General features: G+C 38.7%; 3 protein-coding genes and 1 non-coding gene across 5 annotated transcripts; 2 read left to right on the top strand and 2 right to left on the bottom strand.

Moving 5' to 3' along the window:
• The first annotated feature begins 57 nt into the window (after positions 1 to 57).
• Positions 58 to 13,399, top strand: LOC100707927 (WD40 repeat-containing protein SMU1). The gene is made up of 12 exons (XM_005458716.4): positions 58 to 1,329; positions 2,413 to 2,623; positions 2,702 to 2,854; positions 2,935 to 3,051; positions 4,096 to 4,218; positions 5,526 to 5,645; positions 5,769 to 5,885; positions 6,028 to 6,155; positions 7,470 to 7,596; positions 7,743 to 7,904; positions 9,147 to 9,296; positions 10,140 to 13,399. The coding sequence occupies exons 1-12, from the start codon at positions 1,268 to 1,270 to the stop codon at positions 10,236 to 10,238; spliced, it is 1,569 nt and encodes a 522-aa protein (XP_005458773.1). The 5' UTR covers positions 58 to 1,267; the 3' UTR covers positions 10,239 to 13,399.
• On the bottom strand, positions 183 to 264 carry trnas-cga (transfer RNA serine (anticodon CGA)). The gene has a single exon. It is a non-coding gene; the product is annotated as a tRNA-Ser (tRNA).
• Positions 13,227 to 21,834, bottom strand: dnaja1 (DnaJ heat shock protein family (Hsp40) member A1). 2 transcript variants are annotated; one of them, XM_003454194.5, is made up of 9 exons: positions 21,567 to 21,834; positions 19,902 to 20,048; positions 19,620 to 19,809; positions 17,300 to 17,404; positions 16,961 to 17,188; positions 16,751 to 16,865; positions 16,191 to 16,306; positions 15,405 to 15,505; positions 13,227 to 15,173 (listed from the first exon to the last, which is right to left on the bottom strand). In XM_003454194.5, the coding sequence occupies exons 1-9, from the start codon at positions 21,669 to 21,671 to the stop codon at positions 14,940 to 14,942; spliced, it is 1,341 nt and encodes a 446-aa protein (XP_003454242.2). In that variant the 5' UTR covers positions 21,672 to 21,834; the 3' UTR covers positions 13,227 to 14,939. The 2 variants fall into 2 exon arrangements, with proteins under 2 accessions (XP_003454242.2, XP_005458776.2); XM_005458719.4 differs by having other exon boundaries at positions 21,543 to 21,834.
• On the top strand, positions 21,738 to 25,627 carry aptx (aprataxin). The gene is made up of 6 exons (XM_019360184.1): positions 21,738 to 21,875; positions 23,054 to 23,215; positions 23,309 to 23,368; positions 23,482 to 23,708; positions 24,929 to 25,032; positions 25,141 to 25,627. The coding sequence occupies exons 1-6, from the start codon at positions 21,738 to 21,740 to the stop codon at positions 25,293 to 25,295; spliced, it is 846 nt and encodes a 281-aa protein (XP_019215729.1). The 3' UTR covers positions 25,296 to 25,627.
• The last annotated feature ends 60 nt before the right edge of the window (positions 25,628 to 25,687 follow it).

Consider the following 25,687-nt stretch of genomic DNA (forward strand, 5'->3'; position numbering starts at 1 on the left):
AAGATCACAAATTAATCGTCTGCTTAATCACGATAGCTAAACTGGTTTAAGCTACATAAGTGTGAGAATCAACGGCACAGTTTTCAATTAATTTTTTACTGAGAATATTATAGCATTTATATTTCTTAAATGACCTTAAAGGGAACCGTTGCAATACTTCACCTACCCGGAGGAGGACGCGACGCTGTGAGCAGGATTTGAACCTGCGCGGGGAAACCCCATTGGATTTCGAGTCCAACGCCTTAACCACTCGGCCATCACAGCTGTATACATGTCGGCCATCTGAAGAAAAACAATGCCAGATGTGATAGACAACAGGCGTCAACAGTAGTCGTAGTCGCATGTTCATACCTAACTCTAATTATTAGCCAGTAATCATATTATCGAATTCATTTATTGCTTTAATTTCCTCATACAGGCCTGCTCTCAAAATAAGAGGGTGGAATAAAGGCCTAAATATTGACAACTGGCTCCCAATAATACGTGAATATGAGAAGAATTCAGTAGCCTATTTTTTCTTTATGTGTTAGCTGACACAGACGCTTGTTTGATAATCGAGCTCTGGGTGGTTATTAGTTTTCCCAATGCGCCGCAGAATTAATGAGGGTAAACACCCAATTATGGATTAACGAGGCTTTCCGACGGGTTTGTTTCGCAGATCTGTGCAATGTGTGCCTATATGCCGAAAAGCAGGCTGTTTAAAATAAACGTTTAAGCAAAGCAAATGTCGCGGCTGATTTACACCCACTGCCAGGGAAAAGCTTTATAACCGTAGCGCCTAATTATAGGGAAGGCAAGTTAATCACCGCGTGTGCTCTACGGGGACTGGTACTGTAAAGACGCTCGTAATGCGCACTCAGGTCTGTGTGCGCATACCGATGAGCTGAGGACAAAAAGGCGGTTTCCGTTAGAGGACGGCCAGAGTGATGAAGAGTGATGTTTTGGCCCCCACAGAGGAGCACGCTCTGAGCCACGAGGTTCTGTCTGTGGTGGTGGTGGTGCTGCTGCTGTGGCTGCGGCAGACGCGTCTCCTGCACGCAACGTGCTCCGAAACCATCGTTTTTTTTCAGTCACCCCCCACTCCTAGGGAGGGAGTGTGTGGGGTGTATCACAGGGTTTGGAAATGGTGCCTACCGCAAAAATAAATAAATAATAATAAAATAAAATAATGGGAGACACAGGAGAAGCACGTGGAGTGGGTGGTCCTCAGCACACGGCTTTCACGTGGCTTATAGAGGAGAGCTGAGCCGCCACAACAGTCAGTCCAATGCAGCAGCAGCAGGGAGACAACATCAGCATCAGCATGGCTGTGGAGATGGAGCCCGCGGAGTAAGTGCGCTCTTTGTTTGCCTTTGTTTGTGTGCACAAAAAAGTGATCGCACTGTACCACCTGTTTGACTTTAACAGAAAATAAGACGGTTTATCTGCTGTCATGCACTCATCGCTTATTAGGTGACATATTTTGGCGCCTGTGAATGGAATCGTTGCTTATTTCTCCTTTTAACTTGTAAAAATAAGCCGCGTAAACTGAGCCTTTAGAGTTTGTGTTAACTGCGCTGTTTTTGCTGTCCTGTCTGCCGTGAAACCTCCAGTAATTGATATCCAGTTTAATGCGACCAGTGTGGTTAATTTGACACGTGAGGCTGCTCAAATGTTTCTGGTCGTGCTGTGTGCGTGTGTGTGTGTGAGGGGGGGGGGGGGGGGGGGTCAGCAGCCCCTGACTGTTTTGCAGTCAGGGGCTGCTGCTTCCTCCACATCTGCCTGTTGATCTAAGATGCTCTCCACCCCCCTGGTAAAGGTGTGGGTGTGCTTTTTGTTGTTGTTGTTGTTGGTGGTGGAGGTGTTTAGTCATTCCTGTGGGGAGTACAGGAATAGACAACTACAGGAATGTCAAATTTTTGTGTTGCTTAAAGTGGAGTTAATTTAGTACAAAAGCACAGGCTCGTGGAATCAGTGGGTGAGGTTCGTTTAATCTGGAGGTGCCATCCAAAGGTGCCACCATAAAAATGAACGTCAAGCAATGAGGAAGATAAAAGGGGCACCTTGACTGTCAATTGAATAGATTTAAATACGTAATATACTAGGATGTTTATAATTAGATTTATTTGTATTCATTAGAACGGATTTGTTAGGTTTTGTAGCTTTGTTGTATATTGTATTATTTATTTTAGTTTACTTAGTTACTGTTCTTACTGTCTTGGAGCAACTGTGACCACACAGTTTCCTCTGGGATTGATCATGATTGTGGCTAGGACAGTGTTGTGCCCAGCAGGTGGCTCTAAAGTGGAACAAAAGTCCACATGAGACAGCCCTTTTTGTGCTGCGACCTTTTCCTTTTAAGGTTGTGCCCACGTGTGGCACCATCCCTAATCAGATATTGTTTCTGTGAATGTTTGCCCTATGTCTCCGTAGTGTGATCCGCCTGATAATGCAGTACCTCAAGGAGAACAACCTCTACCGGACGCTGACCACATTACAAGAGGAAACCACCGTCTCCCTCAACACAGTGGAGAGCATTGAAAGCTTTATTGCAGATATAAACAAGGGCCACTGGGACTCTGTCCTGCTGGCTATTGAATCTCTCAAGTTGCCTGACAACATACTTATTGACCTTTATGAGCAGGTTAGTCTTTGGATGTTCAGCTAATGCTTTCCTTGGCTTTATTTGTTTATTTTTAATTGATAACATTCTCTTCAACAGGTTGTTATGGAGCTCATTGAAATGAGGGAGGTGGGCGCAGCTCGCTCACTCCTCAGGCAAACTGACCCGATGATCATGTTGAAGCAGACCCAGCCAGAAAGGTACGGCCACCTGGAGAACCTGCTAACCTGCTCCTACTTTGACCCTCGTGAGGTAAGAAAGCAAAGCGCTCGGACAGCTGCGTCAGAGAGCGCTTCATAGGTATAGCTAACATCCTTTAAATCCCACTGCAGGCGTACCCAAAAGGAAGCAGCAAGGAGAAGCGGCGCAGAGCCATAGCTGAGGCTCTGGTGAGGGAGGTCAGCGTGGTGCCCCCCTCCCGCCTCATAGGACTCCTGGAACAAGTCAGTGTAAGTGTACCGATCGATATCCTTCTGAAAAACTCACTCTAATTACAGGGAAAGTAGCACTTTTTAATCGATGGAGACAACACTGTGCGATAGTTTGTCAAAGATACCAAACAAATGACCTCAGTTTTATGTATTTTTTATACAACAGCATCACTTTAATTAGGGTTTCCTTAAGGCAACAAACACCTTTCTGCAGTCCTTCCATCTTTCCGACTGTCTTACACGAGCACAGAATTTAACTCCAGACAGTTTTGGTTAAATCCCAATAAAAAATAACAGTCACTGGGCTGTTTCCTTTCCAGGTGAAATGGATCACATGTACACTTTTGTGTCTTCTGATCAGGACTCTTAACAGAGTTCTTGTGTAAAATACTTAAAAATGTATTAATGCTTTTATACCTCCAAATTCTGCACATTTAGTCAAAAAGTAACCGGTTTTTGAGAGATTTAAAGTTCAAAGGATGCAGGTAAGCTACAAAAACAACAACAAAAGAACAGTGCACCAGTCGTAAAACAAGAGCAAGACCCTCATTTGTATTTATATTTAACGTTTATTCTTTTCTTTTACATTTTCTTAAGCAGTTTCATCCCTGACATGTTAACAAGCTCAGTTATATTCTTTAATTTGAATGACTGATGTGGCAGCATAGTGAATTTCTCAAAATTGAGTTTCTCAATTCTCAAAGACATACTGTACTGTACATCCTCCTGTGCAAGATGCTATTTTTGATAGTGAGCTGTTACACAAGTGCTGCCAGCAACAGCAAAGTTCTGAATAGCCTCCATTTACTTTAAGTTACAACTTGTCTAATCCAGAAGGCTAATAACAGTCATATTAAAAATAAAGGAAAAAACAAGAAAGAAACTGGACTTGGACAATATTTCAAAGTGGGAAACTTGTGCTCTTGCTGCCAGAAGTTGCATTACATTATTGGACACAGCACGAAAATAAAAAAATAAAGTCGGTAGTTCTTCGTATTCTTGATTTTATTGAGATTTACACTGTTTTATTTTTTCTGCTGACTTTTTCCCACTGTGTTTCAGTCTATGAAACTACAGCAGTATACAGATCACCTCTCCCCTGATATGACCATTGATACATCTGCCAGCAAAGAGAAATATGTGGAGAAAGAGACCTTTCCAAACCAGCTGTACCGCCACATCAAGGTCTGTAATGGCGCTTGGAAAATGATTTTGTTTTCTAGCAGAGCACTCAAGTGACCAAATTTATTTTAACAACTAAATGATCCATTGGGGTGATTTATGACACTGTTACGTTTTATACAGGAGAACTTTTTTATGGCTCTTTTTGTGTTTATCATTCCGACACTGTTTCCTTTATGTGCAGATATTCTAACATGTTATAATATAATTAGTCACAATTTTCAGTCTTTTCTAGGCAAAAATTATGGAAGCTGATTAGGGCCACTGGAAAAAAATATGTGATGTCATGGCTCTTTTTTTAATTCTGAGGGGGGAAAAACTCATAATTCTGACTTTTTTCTCAAAATTCTAAAATCCCCTTCGCACCCAAATTCTGACTTTTAAAATTCAAAATAGACTTTCTTCTTATAATTTCAAATTGTTTTCAAAAACAGAATTCTTTTTTCAGAATACTGTCTGATTTTCCCAGAAATGTGACTTTTTTTCAGAATTCTAAAAGCCCCCCAAAACTCCTAATCATCCATACCAAAGGCATCACAGCTTCACCAGATCTTTATGCTTGGTTGGTTTAGAAGGGATGTACTACATGAAAGTGCACCTGCCTCTGCACGCTGCCAGCTGTTCATCCACACAAAGATCTCCACCAGCAATATATTATCTGGGCCACAAGCCTACAAACATTGTCCAAATATCCCTGAAAGAAGCAGGCTTACCTACTTGTCTACTCTGGCTACTCGGTTGTTAAACAACATGTACTAACTGAATTGGATCTTTCACTGCAAAACATTACAATATACTTATTAGAAATGGAGAATGAAAATAAAATTAACACCTATAATAAAAAAACAACCTCACAACAAGTGGTTGGAGAAGTAGGCAGAAAAAAGAATAATAGGACACATTTGTATGATTGAATATATCATAACTGTACAAATTTTTGTCCATCATTTGAAGGTTAAAGAAGAGGTTGTTATTTCATTGGTTATTATCCCAATACACACACATACACTGCAAACTAATTACTTTGTACACCTGAAGGCACTTCAGCTAGTCTCTGGCTGTGCTCTCATCACTTCTATCCAGATGGAGCAGCCTGAGTTGCTCAGCCATGCGCATGCTCTGCCCAAGGTCATTAAGTGAGAATAGTCAGCCCACACAACAGCAGGCTATTGAAAAACTTTATGTCTCCCTGGAGTCTCCTAATATTAATTAGTGCCTTTTTTCTTTGTCTGCGTGTGAATCTCAGGCTGCAAATCAAACAGGAAAGCACGTGTGCTGCGAGCGTTAATAAGCTTTTTCTGTGTGCGCAGTTTGGGCGGCGGTCGCACGTGGAATGTGCCCGTTTCTCACCCGACGGAAAGTATTTAATTACGGGTTCAGTAGACGGCTTTATTGAGGTCTGGAACTTCAACAGTGGAAAAATTAGCAAGGTGAATATATTTCAAATCAGGAAACTAAAAATACTGAGATGCATTAAACACATCACCTCCTACATACTGTGTAATACCACATTTTCCTAATTTTGTGTTTTCATTATTGAATGAATGAACCAGGATTTAAAGTATCAGGCCCAAGACAGCTTCATGATGATGGATGATGCTGTGCTGTGTATGTGCTTCAGTCAGGATACAGATCTACTGGCTACTGGAGCTCAGAATGGCAAAATAAAGGTTGGATGGATTCATATTTGTGTGTTAACTTTCCAAAGAAAATAAACAATCAATAACTGTATCCATACGATTTATGAATATATTGCTGACTTAATATATTTTTTGATTTTTCTTTTGAAATGTGTGTGTGTTGTTGGGGAAGGTGTGGAAGATCCAGAGCGGCTTGTGTATGCGTAGGTTTGAGCATGCTCACAACAAAGGCGTGGCTTGTTTGGGCTTTTCCAAAGACGGCAACCAGATCCTCAGTGCCTCCTTCGACCACACCATCAGGTGGGATTCGATGTTGTCATGTTTTCTGTGTAGTGAACACGCTGCAGACTGCAGCCATTCCTCTTGCACAACATAATGTAGAGAATTTGTGTGTGAGTGTGTTTCTATTTGATTACATTATTAAAATAACTTACATGTAACGTTAAAATTCTACGTTTCAATTTGCAGGGTTAACACTGACTGTATTCACATAAGTAATATATTCACATTTAAAAATATATTTGCATGTAGATTTTAAGTGGTTGATGTAAAGCCCTTCACATAAATAGCTTAAAATTGTACTAATTTGAAAAAGAAAAAGAAAATCTGCTTTCATTAAAAAAAAAATTTAGAGACACAACAAAAGCAAAGAGGAAACCATTTAAATTGAGAGCCTTGTGGCAAGAGTTGCCTCGTCTACCGTGGGAGGCAAGCCAGAGATCTGACTGCCCTCACACATGATTCACAAAAGTTTTGAAGGTGCACACATGGGCGTCAGTTCAGCAGGAGGAAAGCAGTGCTCTCTTTCTACATCCCACAGCTGATTAGCAAGAAACTGAAAAGTAGATTGGATATTTGGCAGTTTAAATATTTTAATGTTTTCTAAACTGTCTGCTAGAGCACATTTTAAATTGTGCCTACAGTGACTCAGCATCTTTTCCACTTTAGCTACAAAATCCGTGTTTGGAAATCATACTTTTCCCCCAACAAGTCATAAAAAAACATGCTCAACTAAAAGTGCGAGATGCCAGTGAAAGGTGAAGGCAGTTCGTTACTGGCAGCAGTCGATGCCTGGCGTCACATGTTGTTCACATATATTGTGCACCTGTAAATACGCAGTGCCTACAAAGCACAAAGATGTCTTCCTTTCGCTCCCACCCTCACGCACGCACTGAATCCCCTTCACCGTTGTGGAGCTGAATGTTATTTCTGACTCCTGGGGGTGTGGGCTGAGCCTCTCCGCAGTGTTGGAAGCACATGTGCTGTGTGGGTGTAGCCGAGGAACCATGTGCTCAGGCACAAAGCTGCAACGTGTTCCTCTGCTTGAAATTCCACACGCGGGGTGGATTGTTTACAAATGATATATCGTCCTGCAGGACAGGAAGCGAATCAGTAGGCATTGGGTGTTTTGTCACGGTTTAAGTAAATCTGCACCCAGCCACACAGAGGAGCTAAAAATAGCACAGCAGCAGCTCAGTGGCACATTTCATCCGCTGTCGAGTAAAATCCCCTCTTTGAGTTGAAGAGGGGATTGTTAGAATGACTCAGCACTGCCCTTTTAATTAATTTCAGTGTCCTTTATCTCAATCAATTCCTCAACAATGTCATCTCCAGAGTCCACGAGCTGAGGTCAGGCAAGACGCTAAAGGAGTTAAATGGCCATTCATCATTCGTAAACGATGCGTTCTTCACTCAAGATGGATTTCACATCATCAGCGCCTCATCAGATGGCACTGTGAAGGTACAATTTGCATTAACAGCATGGAGCCACATTAGTCGACTCTACAAAGTCATTCAGATCTGTTCTGATTGGTGTCATTACACACGACAGCTGAGAAAGTGCTGAGCTACTCTAAAGTCTGAGATTTTTCCTCGTGTATTGTTCAGATTTGGAACACAAAATCCTGTGAGTGCATCCACACTTTTAAATGTCTGTCGAGGACACCGGATGTCCCCGTCAACAACGTGATCCCTCTCCCCCAAAATCCAGAGCACTTTGTGGTTTGTAACCACTCCAACGCCGTGGTCGTCATGAGCATGCATGGCCAGGTGAGAGCAACTTACTCTTCTCATAGAATCTCATTTAACTCTAAAGAATGAGACTTTGCTATGCTTATCATTAATGCAATTACAGCTGCATTAAACAGTGTTATTATTACTGTTTCATCTACTAATTAATTTTCAATTAGTCATCAGAAAATTGTAAAAAAAAAATTTGTATGACTAAAGGTGAAGACTTATCAAGTTTGACTTACAGTACAAAAATTACATTACATACATTTTTGTAGCAGAATGACTACAATCATACATCAACTATTAAAAAAAATCAGCTAATTAGATAATAAATAATCATTAGATAAAAAAATGACCATAAAAGGCTGATTGGGTATTGTCATCACCCCACCAGGAGGGCGGGCAGCGTGGATACCCAAGTTTGTGACTGTGATAAATCGAGAACAAAGTGATGTAAGACTTTCAAATTGAGACCATAGTTGTAACTACTCAAAATCTTGGATGAGTTCGAAGTGACCTCTGACCTCAAGGTCAAGTTTAGTCAAAACCTTTTGAATTCGATAACTTCAGAACAAGGTGACATAGGATTGTGAAATTGATATCATAGGTGTGTCTACTAGGATGCTGAGGGGAACCACTGGTGGCCAAGATGCTGCTCCTCTGTGGTCATAAACCTACATTCTCTCTAATGGCCAGTGTGGGGTGACTTATTCGGTCTCAGTAAACACTTTCCTAATCCGTTTATGATCTTCGTTAGCAGTTTTAAGTCTGCTTCGAATACATTTCATTTTGTAATTTGTGGTACTTTTAGCAGTAAAATATACTACAAAACAGCAGATGATAGCTTATACACTCAACTGAAGACTTCAGAAAAGTAGTTTACAACAAGTAACATTGCTAGTGGACAAATCCACCAGTCTATGACAGGAAATGGAAGAAAAGCTCTCTAGTCTTTGTCAAAATGTAACAAAACCTGCATAATAGCTCCTTAAAATGAATGAGCAAATCTGAATTAAAGGTAAAGTTTGACTGACTTCAGGATTTAGGTCCATGTAAAGAAAGGACAGTGGTATGTAATATTTGGAAAGAATGCACATTTTTGTGCATTTCCCCCCAAAACAATCCCCCCCAAACGGTTCCTTTACCTGAAAAGACAATGCATTTTCAAAGTTACTTACAGTGTATTGTTTATCTCAACCTTTTGTTGTTGTTTTAGATTCACACTTGAATATATTTGTGGAAGCTTAACATCTCTCTCTCTCTCTCTCATCTCCTCAGACTGTGAAGACCTTCAGCTCAGACAGGAAAGGAGCAGACTTTGTGTGTTGCACCCTGTCACCCCGCGGGGAGTGGATTTACTGTGTGGGGGAGGACTTAGTGCTCTACTGCTTCAGCTATACAACAGGAAGGCTGGAGAAAACGCTGACTGTAAGCTCTGCTGCTAATATTCACTTATTATTAAAACTGTTTATGCATCTTATTAAAATTTGGGCTGCTAGTGTTTTTCGTCTACACTCTAATAAGCTTCCATGTTAGGTTACAAAAAAGTGGATTTGGCAGCTTGAAACTTTTATTTACTTACCGTCCAAAACACGCTGTAAGAAAATGAGCTTTACTGCATACTGTCAGCCGTTGGTCTCAACCAGTTATCACTGTTATTTCAGTGTTTCTACTGTGACCTCCTAAAACAGTTTATCACCGTAAAATATAGCTGCACATCTTTGCCAGTGCATCTTGTTGCAAGTTGTTAACAATTATTTTTTGCCTTTCTTGAGGTGTTACTAGCATTCAGCTCTGTTGCATATTACTTACTCTTCTTACTGCACATTTAGAGAAATGGATTTTCACAACTAGTCTAAAGGTGAACGCTGGCCAGATGTAATAAATCGCCATGTTGGCTAAACTTTAAAGGTGTTCCTAGGCACTCCACTAGAGGAAAAAACCCATTACACATCCATATCAATCACAGTCTAAACACAAAATCTTTCCTTAATACACAAAATCTCGGTTAGTTTCCAACCAGGCTTGGCACACTGATGTCTAGAAATCACCTAGTAATGTGTAAAATTACCCATCTGTAGCATCAAAGTGACATTATATTACTGTAAATAATTTCCATGATCTTTGCAGCAGTTTTTTTTTTTTTTTACAGTGTTGTTATTGTTTAGCCATGTCACTGCTGCTGAGTAACAATAACAGGGTATGAGGTGGGTGGGAGCGACTAATGGGTGATGGAGAATGTGTGCTGATCTGTCTTCGCTGCACCCACAGGTTCACGAGAAAGATGTAATTGGCATCACTCACCACCCACATGAGAATCTGATTGCCACGTACAGTGAAGACGGTCTGCTGAGGCTATGGAAGCCTTAAAGTGTCACCGTCATTATATTGTGGAGGACCTACACAGCTGTTGACATGGTGTATTAAAATCTATTTGTGCCATGAAAATGCTTTGAAAACACAATCAATGAATATGAAAAACCATCTTTAAATTATAAATAAACTTACCAATCAAAGTTTTTCCCCCCACTTTAAAGGATTATGTATGTTGGTTTCTTTTTTTTTTAATTCCTTGTGGAAAATTTAAGGTAAGAATGCTAATATTCATGTTTTTTTTAAGTCAGCAAATTCTCGACAAAAAATTAATTTAAAGCTGCACTTTAAACATGTTTTTTCCTTCCATATTTTTGATTTATTTATTTATGGAGTAATTTATTTGTAATTCATTACCATTTGCAATGCTGTTTAGGTCCTCCATACCTTATACCTTCTTCCTCATGAATCCAACTTCACCAGTTTGAATCCCCATTTTCATCTCTTCTGTCTTTATTAGACATGAAAATGCATGATGGTGAACTGTTGTGAAAATAGTTATAATAGAAATCGCCTCTTGTTTGGGCATAAACAAACAATATCAGGTATATGATTGATTTGCTTTGGTTTATAATAATGTTTTTTTATTCTTAATTTTTAGATTTGATCCAAATAACGATTCTGATGTCATGATTTATTTGTTCTCTGCGTTCCCTGCATGCTACCTCAGTGCACTGCCTACATATGTCTCTACAGTAATTTTTGTAGTCCTTTAAAATATGCATGATGACTGATAACCCTGTACAGAGCTCCAGTGACACATTTTGTATTCTGTGCATAAACAACAAATGTATTTTACACATTTATTGTCTTGTGTCTGATGTTCCTGTGCATAGATAGGGTATGTATACCTGCAACAGACTCCCTCTAGTGGTAACTGTTCGTACTACCTGGTACTGTCGTCATTTATCACTGTGAGATATTGTTTAGCGACTGAATTCTTTATTTTTGGTATATTCATTATGCTGTACATAACATCTCCAACCACATGACAAATGATAATAAAATTCAAAATCTGGTGTTTGTGTTATTTTTATAATAACTCACTTTAGTGCTAAATTTGTTCCTGACGTGGCAATGAATCCAAGTATTGCATCTGCAACATTTTTTTTTTGAAAAAAAAGGACAATCAATTTGAATCGTTTTCTGCTCAGCACTAATAAGTTTCCAGATGTAGAAGAGGATTGGTTGTAGAACCTGACAGGTTTGTAAGTTGCATTCCAGAGTGTGACATGTCATGTTCTTGTAGTTAAAATTGTTGCAAAACTGATGAAAAAAAAATCTCAAAGCCCAAAAGAATGTCATCCATTTTCAAAAAAAAAAAGAAAAAGAAAAAGAGTACATTCTCTTTCAGTTCTAATGTTTTACATATCAAAACATTAAAAAAAAAAATCATCCGTTTCCCAGCAGATTCCAACATTATTTAACTACAAATGATGAACAACATACTGGTACAGGACCTTACAGTCAACAAGTCAACCATGAACTCCTCTGTATATCAACGTTTTCTAGATTCAAATGTGAAGATATCTGTATGACAGCTCAAACTTGCCCCAGATTACTTCATGCAACAGGACAATGATCCCAAACACAGCAGCAAATCTACAACAGGAGGGATAAAAACCTGAGCCTGATTGAGAGAGCTGTGCATAAACAAATGACCCAAAGCTGCTGCATGTGGTTGTACAAACTACTGAATCATGGGGTATACCTCATCTTTCACACACCACTTTGGTGTTTTGTCTTAGTTTTTGTTAAATAATTTAAGTTTGTATGTAACTAATTTCAGAACCTGCTAAGGACCAGGAATTCTTTTTTTAAAATATACCCTCATATCTAAAATCCTAGAAGTGGAAAAAAAAGGGCGTGCTATCACGACTGTATCTGATGTATGGTGACTGTAGATTAAAGCCCAGCAAATATTCACTTTTAGATTAAAAAAAAAAAAAAAGACTTTATATTAATTTTCACCCAACTGAATAATCACTAGAGTGTGAGATGTAGAGAGAGAGGAAAAAAATTACTTTGAGTCAGTGGTTTAGATTGTATTAGGGTGTCTGAATTTTAATATCTAGGTATAAAAATCCAGTTTAATGAAAAACAGTAGAGACAGATTTTCTAAAAGATATCAAGCACGGTTACACAGAAACTTAGAAAGACCATTAAATCACATTTATTTAGAAAACATGAGCACAAACAAGTAGACCACTGGTCCAAACATGCATCAAGTTCATTTAAAACCTTGGCAACATTTACTTGAATTACTCTTTGCATTGAAATCCCCTTACATTACGAGGACTCAAATTCACATCTGCGTTCAAAAATTACTTACATTATTTAAGGAGGCCCTCGCTTATGTGAGCATGACTGTTTTACAACATCCAAGGCAAACACCATTGAGAAAAAAGAAAGAAAAATAAAACTGCATTATCAACTAACTTCAAGTTATGAGAAGGCTTTCAAACAGGCAGACAGTTTAATGAGGTATTAAGTTTGCAGATTTATTTATTTTAAAAGCCCATCCATAAACTCCCATTACTCATTTGGCTTTTACAAGGTTGACGAGGAATATTGAAAAATATTAATATCTGGTTTGATTTGTCATTAAAACTCCTGATTTTGGAGTCTTAACACTTTGTCTTCTAATGATTTTAAACCCACAAAGTAAAATAAAACAAAAAAAACAAAACAGGCAGACATTAGAAACCTTTGCAAGTACAATGTTGCCACAACCATGCCACTGTTTCCCCAAGAAAAATCATACCTATTCAAAATAGCCCTGGTTATGTTTTGTTTTATAAAATGAAAACAGATAGGAAAAAAAAATGTCAGGGAACACACATGGGTAAGAAAGAGACGGACAAAAAGGAAGTTATTCTCTTCTTTCCACAGAAAGAAATGTCTCTAAAATGTCTCAGCCATAGGCAAAGCACTCAAATAGTTCTGTTACTGTCACAATGACTGAATGCAGGAGTCGTTATGCACTCCCAGCTCCTGAGAAACTTAAGACTTAATCCACAGACAGCTTTTTCTGACCCAATCAGAGCAGGCTGGACCATTCAGGATGAGCATTTCAGGAAGAGGGTGAACTGTGGCGTTGCGGCAATGTGGAGCGGGGCGGGGAAGAATATGTTTTGTTTTTATTATTAGCATGTAAACCTATTCTAGTTAAAGAAAAAGAATTATGAAATGTAAATGAGTATAACAAGAATTATAAATAGCCTCTCAAAATATAAGGTGATTGCACATACCTTTGCACACACGCTCACACTTACACTATACTAGACGTGCGCGGCATCGTCACAGACAACTGACTGCAGCTCAGAAAAAACAAAACAAAAAACGCTAAACTCAAACATTAGTTGAAAATTAAGTGGCTTGAACTTCACGTTTCCCTGTCTTAATCATGATTACACTCATTTCAAACTTCTCCTGTCACGTTTTTTCATAGAAAGTCTGAAAAAATAGCCCTTCAAAGGGTACAACAGCTTTAATATTTTAAATCAAGTTTCCAAGCTCCTCCACCACCACCTGGTCCTCGTGAGCCCCTTTCACACACGCATGCCTGAGCTGTATAAATCAGCACTCCGATCGCTTTTTCATGAACTCTTTCCCCCATAAAGACGAAATCTGATGACCTCACCTGTTCCCTTAAAAACGAGTTTTGACATCTCACTGTATATAAATTAAGACGTGGTTTTACAAGGATTTAAATAGTTTCCTGTTTTTCTGAAGTGTTGCTGTGATTCTGTACTGTAACCAGGCCTGAAATGTGACCACTCTTCACAAAAGAACTTCAAGGGTTACTCCTAGTAGGCTTTAAGGGGTAAAGAGTTAAAGTTACAGCAGCAAACTCACTAGGTCAGGAAATATGTGCATTTGGCTGACTGCATGCAGTCACAACAGAGAGACACCCACACTATTACGAGCGTGCATGTCTCTGTTGTAGCTCTGTGGGCCGATCAGCTCACTATAGAACACAAAACACCAGCTCAGTTGCTAAACTGCTCAGAGAGAAAATTAAATTCAGAGAGAGAATTCAACTTTGCTAGGGTCAATACTGACAATGCACGCCGCCCCTGTAAAAACAAAGACTTTTACAAATAAAGCTGATATCGTGCACATACCGTGGCGCTCTCTGTCACAGTCACGGGGATGTCTGAATGAAGGCATAAGGAACATTGTCTGAAAGACACAATGCTGTTACTTTAACAGACTGATTCAGACAGATTCAGCCCTGTTACAAGTTTCATGTCTGAAAGAGCTACAGACATCAAAAATGGATGAGTCTTCAAAAAGTGGTTTTCAATGCCTGATTTAACAACTGTCTCTCTCTACATATTGGCATCAGTTTTAGTGTAACTGCACAAAAAGCAGGCGATCACTGTTCTTCTTTTCCCTGAATCCTCTGTTATACCAGCCCCTCGTCTTTAATCACAGTGTGAATGAGAGAAAAAAAAAAAAAAAAAAGGTCCCAGATGACGAGGAATTTCATTGAACTGCGTCTAAGTTCAAGTCCTGCAATTTTAACATTCACAGGGCACTGGGAAACAGTTTTATGAATCAACTTCAAACAAGCTAAAGAGACTAATTGGAAAATAAAGTTAGAAGTGCACAGATTAAAAAAAAAAACACAAAGGTGCTTTGCATTGGAGATGAGGATCTGAGCTTCTGGAATAGACAAAGGCCAGCTGTTGCTTAAGACGTCTGGCACTGAACACCACCAGCGGTGGCGTAGTCATCTTCGTCCATGTAGTAGCACTCATTTCTGTATCTTCTCCTGTTCTCAAAGTCACAGTCCTCCAGGTCAGCATAGATGTAGAGGTCATCGTCCATACTGTCTGGCTGCTCTGCATCCATCTTTTCTGGGAGATAGCGCTCCAGCTCCTTCAGCTTATGTTCGGGGAGGAAATTAGCTTTTGGGAACACCACCTAATGAAACATCCGTAAATAGATTCAGTTACGGTGCCACAATAGACCATATGGGCATATTATAATGCAGAATAATGCTAACACTTAATGTTATTTTATTGACGTCGATGTTTGCAAATATGACCCTCATTGGGTGCTTTGCTTATTTGTTTGTAATATAGTCATAAATATAAAAAAGACAAAGACATAAAAATCCCCCCACCAACAAATAGATGCCAACGAGATTCTTACCGAGAAGTGAATAATGAGACGCCCCTTCTCAAACGGCCTGCGATACGTGGGCATCCCTTCATTCAGGACACACTTAGTGTCTCCAGGCCTGATCAACTCCCCTGTGATTTAAAAAACCCCACAAACAAATATATAAATCTTCAGTCATTAAAACACAGGAGACAGGATAAAACCAGGCAATGATTTATTTCTCCATTTTCAATCAAAATAAATAAAAGAATGAGTTAGTAGTTTATTTCAACTATTGTACAGTAGAGGTCCAGTGGTCTTGACAAGGTGGCCTAGTTTCACTGTGAAGTACAAGCCACACGAAATGTGGCTTGCTTGATTGCTGATAATAAAATTAGGTTCATTACAAATTATCTCAAGCTAAAAAAAAAAAAAAAAAAAAATCATCACTATTTATTTAAATTTGTCAAATAAAAGGGTTTTAACTGTTCTGGAAAAGGAGGGCATCACAATGACACAACACATCTAAAACATGGTTCACATCTCACAGAGAGATCTTTCAAAGATCAGCTGGATTTTATCTTAAAGAGCGCTATGACAGTTTCTAAATTCAATATTGAAGGGTAGCATGAGATACTAGTATTATTCATTGAATGCATTTTTTAATAATATATTCATTTCATCTAAAGCAGGATGATAAAAAAAAACAAAAAAACAAAAAACAAAAATAGACCTGAACCTCCTGATGTTACTTCATTATAAATAAGAATATTTTCATACACTAATGTGACTGCCAATCAAAGCATCTCCTGAAAAGCATTTCCCAGTTTGATTTACCTGGATGTGATGTGATGAGGAGAGTTCTGCTGTCCAGTGTCTGAATGGGCTTCTTGAAACCACATAAAGCCTCAACCAGCTGCAACTCCATGGACATGATGAGGTCCTCTCCTTTCCTGGTTAGACAAAAGTGAAGACCAAAAAAAAAACAAAAACAGGAAGTCAAACATTAGCCTGCAGCATGGACATGGAAATTACTTTCATTTTTATTGCACAAAAGGACGAGAGGGTGATGGTAAAGCGCAAACTGTGTCCAGGGCAGAAACAGCTGTATCATGCTGCTAACACAACTCTTTGCATAGGTGTGGAGACACCTGTTGTTCAGGAGAACACTGATACTGATACATTCTGTCCATAAAAAGCTGCACAGAGCCCAACACTCACCAAAAACAAGTCTCACTATGGTTGTACAGTGATCAAATAGCCCCGTAACATTAGTCAAGTTCAAATTTTTAAAATGGTAGAAAATAAAAAGTGAGAATTAGTGTGTCTACTTTGGTTTATTGTCAACTTTAACATTCAAAACAACAAAAAGACAGTTAAGACCGGCTTCTTTTTACCTGGTAAATTGTCCATGGTCTCGCTGATCTAATACAATGATGATGTCGCCTGGCTCGAGTCCCGGCTCCTGGTCTCCCTCTCCATGTAAAACAATTTTCTGGCCATCTCTCATTCCTGTGCAAACGTCACCAGGTAACATATGTACAGGTTTAGTTTCTTCCTTGTTTGCCCACCAAACAGATGCAAACAAAGTTTTATATTTCCCTCACCTTTGTCAATGTGGACCTCCAAGATCTTCTTCTGTCGTAGGATCTTCCGGCCTCCGCATGCTTTGCAGCGGTCCTTTTGGCTGATTCTTTTTCCTTGTCCTTGGCAGCCGTGGCACACTGTGGACATCTGCTGTACCATACCCGGAAGTAACTGATGTACACGGACTTGCATCCCTGTACCATGACAAGACATGCACACCTGTACCGCTCCTTTACGACCTCCACGACCTGCCAAGTGAAAAATGCAGGAGAAACCATTTGGTTAGATAACTTGCACCAGATTGATGTGACGCACATCTCACAAACATCTAAGCGACTTTTTTTTTAAGAGAAACGTACCTTCACATCTGTCACAAATGGTATTCTTTTGGACAGCAAGTTTTCTTGTTGCTCCATTATAAAGCTCTTCTAGCGTCACTGTAATCTGATGAACAATATTCTTCCCTGGGGGGGAACAATATTGCACAGTTAGTTATATCACAGATTTTAGCAGCAAGTCTGAGAGGTCTCCCAGAGATACCACTAAAATAAGCTTTCATTTCGCTGTTTTTGCTTTATATGTGACATTTGAAATGCAGTATTAAGTAGAAAAAAAATTTCAAAACTCACGCATTCACACTCTACCCTTGAAGAGTGAGACATTTTTTCTGAAAGCATTTCTCAAAGTCTCTTTGACAAATGTAATTCTTGTCTGAGACAAATCTGCAAATCTTCTGCAGTAAAGACATCACTATTCAAGCTGATATGAAATGGGAAAACCTCTTGGTCACACTGTGATTTAAGAAATCTAGTACATTTCATATGGTTATGTATATCTGATCTGGTCTTTGTAGTTTTTCTTTATCCATCCATCCGCTTTCCCTTTTCAGAGTCATGGGGGGCACTGGAGCCTATCCCAGCTGTCTTAGAGCGAGGCAGGGCACACACTGGACAGGTCACCAGTCTGTCGCAAGGCTAACACATAGCCCTTTTTCTGTTCAGTTTACTAGACTGTTGATACTTTTTTGATAATCTGTCACTCTCCTCTATTAAACCCGCAAACACCTGTCAGCACAAAATTTTTTCAGTTATTTGTTTAAGTTAAAGAGATTTAAGAGGAAGACGCCCCTACTACCATTTCCTCTGTAAAACTTTAACAAAAACAGAAGAATGTTAACTTTGCAAAGTATGGTCCCATTTAGAGCACAACAGAGCATAAATCAGGCATGCTTTTAGAGCACGTTGTTAGAGTGAATTGTTAATGTTTGTCATTTTTATGCTTGCCATCTCTACATTGTTTAAAGGTCTGTTTGATGTAAGCTTCCTGCCCAGCAGGAGGTCTCTCTCTCTCTCACACACACACACACACACACACACACATATATACATACAGTGCCTCGTCTTTGTAACCAAGGGGGGTTAAGAGGGGAGGTACGTGTTGTAAACTATTGTGTGAACTGTAACAGTTTGTCAATAAATAGCTGCGAGGGAAGCTGCTCTTTGAAGGACTTTGGGCTGGAGACAGGTTAGGAGCGTGAGCTCCAAGAGCTGGTTCTTGACCAAAGGCCTCCCTTGCGCAAGTAATCGATCGAACACTGTTGCCTTTTTTTTCTTTCATGGGAATAAGTCCTGGATACAGCGGGGTCTGAGTTTAGACCCAACACACGTGTACCCGTGACTAACAAGTCTCTTACCATATGAGCATGAACTGTCACGCTTTTAAAGACTGTTCTACTTTATCTCAGCTAAAACTATGAGTGCTGACAATCTTTGTTTGCGTGGCCTTCTCTGGCTCTGCCAACTACACAAGTCTGTAAAAAAAAAAAAAAAAAATTACACAAGTCTGCAAAAAAATTTTGGTAAATTTTTTAGGGTGCTGAATCCTAAAATGATCTCCATTTCCCTCCATCATGTACATTTTTTTGGAAAACATGAGGAGTTCACATAAAAAAAAGCACAACAGTGATGAAAAAAATCAATTAAAAATGTTTTAATAGAACTAAGATTCCTTACCTTTTGACATGAACAAAATAACCTCCCCACCCCCCACTTACCCCCCTCACTACCTTGCATTTTCTTTTTGTATTTCTCTTGGGTCTCGCTCTTAGAAATATTAATGAATGTAAGAAATCGTTAATTAGATATGTTTTTTTGACTCAAGTATAGGATACCAGATTTAAGTTTAAAAAGGGAAATTGTATGCTTAATTACACTGAAAACAGTTTTGCAAGAAAATCTGACGAGATGGAATTTTAAAAATATTTTCCTGATTTCGGTGAGTAAAAATCTATAAGAAACAATCAAAAAGTCCTGTGCAGTTTTTTGGTTGCAGACCTGTGTTATCTGTATCATGACTGACCTCTAGTGGTAACCCTTGTAACAAAAACAAAAACAAAAAAACCCTCTACATCACAATAACAACTGTTTTTAGTCAGTTTGATGTTAAAAAATATATAAATAAAAATAAATTTTTTGGGGGGTGGAGGGGTGGGGGTAGGGTGGTATTAAAGATCACACAGCACAAAGCCATGGTAAGATTGAACAGATTCAAACTCTTTGTGTCTGAGTTTAGAACTAGTTTTCTTTCATATGGCATGGCATCAGAGAACATATTTAACACAGGCAAACTAAACAGCTTTACATATTATTTCACAGCCATATTCTCTCAACATTCACCTACCTTTTCGTTCTCTGTGCATCCGACTGCCTCCACCAAAAAACAAATCAAAGATATCCATGGGCGATGCAAAGCCCCCACCACCTCCACCGCCAGTTCCTCCTTCTTTTATAGCCTTTTCACCTCCCCGGTCATAAATCTCTCTCTTCTTTGGATCTGACAAAATCTCATAGGCCTGTGAGATCTGCTTGAACTTGAAGAAAAGAAAAAAGAGAAGTAAGACAGTGTCAGAAGACATGCGTGTCTCACCTGTTGATTTAATGAGAGTAAGAAAATAGTAGATACCTTTTCTCCTTCGGTGGGATTTTTATCGGGGTGATATTTCAAAGCCAGTTTGCGATAGGCCTTTTTCAGCTCATCTGGAGTTGCGCTGGGTGGCACACCCAAAGTGTCGTAAAAACCTGTTTCTTTGACCATGTTTGCGTTGAGAAACTGAAATAAATAAAATCAAATATTCAGTTACAGTTTTGTTTGTAAAAACCTCTAAACTCCATCAGCCAAAATGCTAATCAAATAATTTTGATAACTGTAAAATATACACAGTGTCTTCATGTAGCCCTCAAGTTATATGGCTATGTTTATCTTTCAACATTGTGTATAAAAATAGCACCAAAAAGTAACTGGTTTTAGGTGTGACAGGATCTGATTGCGTCGCTTACTATTCATCAGCCTTTAAACTTCTTGGTGCACCACAAAGTTCAGACCAATAGTACAGTACTGCTACAAATACTGCATTAAGCTAAACTTAGAAGTTTAGTAATTTACATACTACTTAGTATATTTGAAATAAGTTCATAAATGTTCAGCTCCTGGTGAATCTGAGCTGAGATCTTGTGACCACAGAGGACACGGCATGTGTCAAACATAAAGCTTGTGGGCCACAATCAGCCCAGCAAAGACTCCAATCTAGCCCACCAGAGAGCATTGAAAAATGTGCAAACAGACGTTGATTTTTGGACTTCTAATTGTATTTTCATTAGTTTATGGCCATTTATAGTACAGCAGAGTAGTAAGTAAAGAACTTAAACGTTCCTGTTTTTTCACAATCTAATACTCAGGACAATTTCTCTTAAAAAAATAATTACCAGACAGTCAATGAATTACCAGAAACTTTTATGTTAATTTGACACATTTCTTTCTTTAAGCCTAAAGAGTCCTGCCGACAGATTTATTTCGGTACAGCAGCATTTTTATTATTTCACTTTCACCGATCTGGCCCACTCAAGATCAAATCACAATGTGAATCGAGTCTCGCATCCCTGCTCTAAAGGGTGAAGTAGATCCAAACTGCACCAGCAACTTATTCCTTAATATCATAACAGAGTCACTAAATCCCTTCCCTGGGGGGGGGAGATTCACAGAATTAGCTACCAGTTACCAGCACCACACAAATACAGCCTCAATCCAGCCCTTTTAAAAACAGTCAGATAATTAGCAAATCCTACATAAGACACCTTTTCCATTGTAAAAAGGAGCACAGACCAGAAGTGCCTTCGCTTTGTGTCTAGCGTTGAGTAACCTGCCATATTTGTTTTAGAGGCGATAGCAAAACTTGGCGACTCAACTATTTGTAATCTTTTATTTGTGTGAAGGTTGCAATCACAGTATTTTTGGACAAGATGTTTGTATCCAGTTGGTTTCAGAGGTTTTTATAAGTCAATAAAAACAACTCGCAGTGTTGTCAAACGCCTTTTCAGACATCTCTAGTTACTTGAGTTTTACATAATCCGGTGGTTAAATGTATGCTGATACATGAGGGGCACAAACTGGGGCTGCTCGGGCCCTACGAGGCTATTTGAGCTACTTAGCCCGGCTAAGGAAAAAAAAAAAGGTTAGCTTTGTTGTTTTCTCGACCTTAACACAGACCAAAAAATACACGACACTCGTGATAAACACCGTGTGTACAGATAATTACTGTTTTCCAACCTTATATGAAGACAATGATGTTACCTCACAACCTCCGCTCACAGCGACTCTTCCAGAAGGTTCTTCTAACCCGCCTCTATCGTAAACGAAAGTCGCGTCCGGTGACGTATATTTCCTGCGACGATGCATCCAGTCATCCAAACAAGCGTGAACTGTTGGAAAAAGAAACCCTGGTTGCGAGGCCGAAGACAAACGATGATAAAATGCCACTTTGCTGGCTTATCAGCGAGGAGGGAAATCATAAACCCATCCAGCTCCCTCATTTACAGACTGTTGTGTTGGGGCGAGGGCCAGAAACAACCATCAAAGACAAAAAATGCTCTCGGCAGCAAGGTAACAGCATCTCAGTCTAAAACACTAGCTTCGTTAACAATTAGATCAACTATTGAAATAATGATTTTTTTAATCAAAATAAAAAAGAAAGATTAAAAAAAGTTTAATAGCTACCACAGAGATTACATTAAGGTGTATATATATGCAGATTATTCCTCACAATGAATCACAGACTGCTTTATTAAGGATGATAGCTGATGCTGAAAAATTTAGCTGGTGCCAATCAGGTGCTTTTCAGATGCTTTTTGCACTCATAATTCCATCAATTTTGATAAGATCTCCAGCAACACTGGCTGAAACACAGACAGAGGCTCCAGTGTGTTTCACATATGCCTGTAGACATTTACTGTTGTGGTCCTCCTGACCTCCTTCTTACATATTAACAACAAATTGAACCAAAATGTTTACATTTGGATTTAACACTTTATAAAATCTGTTGCCCCTGATTTTCATTCCAGTTCAGAACCTGAACTGAAACCCTTTCTCCCCATTTCCCTTCTTTCTATCTTGACTGTAACCCCTCCAGTGAGACCATTTCTGATGAGGCTTTGATTAACAGTAGATGAATCAACTGAAGGGCCAAATGCATTTCTGTAATATTGAGGTTTAGGCGCTTTTTTCTTACTGAGCAGACAAAACCAAAACCATACATTAACCTATACCTATACACTACAAACAGCGGATCTGCCTCACATCCATGGGTGTATTAGAATCACCACTTAACTTAACATGTATATATTTATACTGTGGGAGGAAGCTGGAGGACCCAGACGAAACCCACACCCATTTACAGCATTTTTAATTGACTGTCTAAACTATTATAAATTTCCCAAAGATTTTATCATTAAAATGTGGAAAGTGTGACCTGTGCAAATGTTATCCTTTTCCAACCAGTGGAGCTGAAAGCAGAATGCAACAAAGGTTATGTCAAAGTCAAACAGGTAAGATACTTACACATTCATATTTTGAATATCTATAAAGAGGTTCAACTTTTTCCATCTTCCACTTCTTAATATATAATCTTACAATCTGTCTTTTATATCCCCCGTTTCATTCCAAAGCTGGGCTTAAACCCCACTTCTGTAGACTCCGTGGTGGTCGGTAAAGACAGTGAGGTCAAAATAAAGCCTGGACAGCGCCTTCATATTGTCAATCAGCTTTACCCCTACACTGTACAGTTCAAAGAGGATCCCACTGGCAGCCAAAGTGGAACAAAAAGGCAGCGAGAGTCCACTACAGAGGACCGAGAGAGCCAGAGGGACACTCAGAGTGTGAAAGCAGCCAAACAAACAGAAAGGATCTCAGTGTCAGTCAGTCACGCTGATTCCCCAAAAACAAATGTAAGGAAAAAAAAATGTTTGGATTGTTTTCATGTATTGAGTTTGAATGAATACATTATCCAGAAGAAACATGTTCTCTAATATCTGTTGCAGGAAAATGCTGGACACTGGAGCCAAGGCCTTAAGACATCAATGCAAGACCCCAACATGCAGGTAGCCGTTCTATAAAAGCGATTCATGGTGTGATGTTTACTGTTATAGAACTGAATTATTTACTGTATTGAATTCTGAGTCTCTAATATCCAATTTTTAACTTTTTTAACTAGGTGTACAAGGATGATAAAGTGGTCGTCATTAAAGATAAATACCCCAAAGCTCGCCACCACTGGCTTGTGCTCCCGTGGCAGTCAATTCCCAGCCTGAAGGCTTTGCGCACTGAGCACTGTGATCTGGTGAAACACATGCAGAAAGTCGCTGACCAGATGATTCAGCAACACCCAGATTGTAGTTCGGTGCAGTTCCGCACGGGATACCACGCCATCCCAAGCATGAGGTGAAAATTTAGACTATATGGAATGATTTTGTGAACTTGGGAGAGTAACTAAACTAAACTAAACTAAAAATATGGAGGTAATATGCTTAGACTTAGTCCTTTTACTACAATTTGACTGATGAGTCTTTAAAGGGGTTGTGTTTATTGAGACTGCTATAACAGACAATTTAAAACAACAAAAAAACATATAGTTTTAAATCAGTTAGAATAAGAATAGTAATAATAGTGATAATAATTAATGGTTTTTATATAGAATTTTTCAAAATCTACTTTAAAAAGTCCTTCAGAGATCAGCAAAATAAAATAAAGACTGAATGAAATAAAGAAGTACATTAAGATAGATAAATAAATAAATTGTAGAGAAAAATTCAGGAAATGAAAGACAGTTCAAAGTAAATTAAAACTCAAAGTAAACATCTTTTTTTTTGTTTTTTTTGTTTACCAGTTACACACTGAGCTGCAGTTAATGTGGTTATCAAAGTCAAAGAAGCTCTGAAGTTAATGAGTTTAAGAGGTTAGAGTTAGGGATTTTTATTCAGACACAAAACCTTATGAAATCAGTCACGTAGTCTTTAAAAGCTAAAAACAAAAGTGTCAGAAGAATAAATCTCAGAAGCAATTTTGAAAGGATATCCTAACTTTCTGGGAATAAAGATTAATTAAAAAAATATGCAGACTTCTCTAAGCTTAAAGTAAGTACATTTCATGTTACGGTTAGTTTAACTGAACCTTAATTACTCATCATTTCTGCATTGAACGTTTACTTTTATGTCTGTTTTTTATGTTTTCATTTTGAAAGGCTCTGATTTTTCAAATTTGCGTTTTTAATGTTTTATCCCGTTTTTCTGATCTGGCTTTAATTTTTCATATAAAACACTTCAAATACACATAAAACATCTTTAAAACCATTCAAAGGAAATGTGATGCAGGTAATATTTGTATTTAAAAAAGAAATCTAATAAATTGTGGTGTGGTCCCAATGTCTGACACATAAACAACGATTGTTACCTTAGAATAACTACTACATACTGTGTAAGCGTCTAGATTCTTCTCACATTAATTTAGAATAAAAGCGCCACAAAACTTGGAGCACAGAAGCTGTTTTGGACATCTGCTGCCATCTTGTGGCTGCAATTTGAAATGTAAATGCTTCAGACTTTACTTTCTAATCTTAAACACATCTTTAATGTGTCTTTGAAATATTCAATTCTCCCTTTAAGCCATGTTCACCTCCACGTGATCAGCCAAGACTTTGACTCGCCTTGTTTAAAGAACAAAAAGCACTGGAACTCGTTTACAACAGATTACTTCATCGAGTCTAAGGGTGAGAACAGTTCTAGTTTATTTTTAACACCTGCTTAGAAATAATTTGGCTTTAAAGCAAATCATTTATGCCGTGGACTCAAAACACTTTGTGTTTTTCTTCCTGCAGATGTCATTCAGATGCTTGAAACTGATGGAAAGGTCACCGTGAAAGAAGGCACCAGTGAATTGTTGAAGCTACCTCTCCGCTGCCACGTGTGTCGCAAAGAGCTTCTCACTATACCGGCACTGAAGGAACACCTGAAGTCTCATTTTTCTAGATAACAATGTGACTATAACTCATCCTCGTGCTTTGGGTTTTCATTGATCACATATCTCATGTTAACCTTTTTTTCTTTTAAAAGTTCAGATTCATTCTTTTGTACAATGTTAAGTTCTTGTAGGTTCTTGGCCTGAATACAAATTCCAAAGGTCTTCAATGTTTGTTGCTTTTTCAGCTTTTTCGGGTTTTCCAGTTTAAGAGGAAATTCAGTGTCAAGCTACAAAACGTTCAAGGTAAATGCCATCTGTTTGTAAGGTGTTGGGATTTCATTTTGTGTTAATACCATTTCAAACACGTTAAAATATTTTGCAATAAATATTTTCTAAGAACTAAATGCTGCCTCTATTTTTGCAATTAAAGTTGCATCTTTTAAGTCCTGCAGTGCATCAAGTTT

This window comes from Oreochromis niloticus, linkage group LG6 (genome assembly GCF_001858045.2).
Source record: "Oreochromis niloticus isolate F11D_XX linkage group LG6, O_niloticus_UMD_NMBU, whole genome shotgun sequence".
NCBI classification, from domain to species: Eukaryota; Metazoa; Chordata; class Actinopteri; order Cichliformes; family Cichlidae; genus Oreochromis; species Oreochromis niloticus.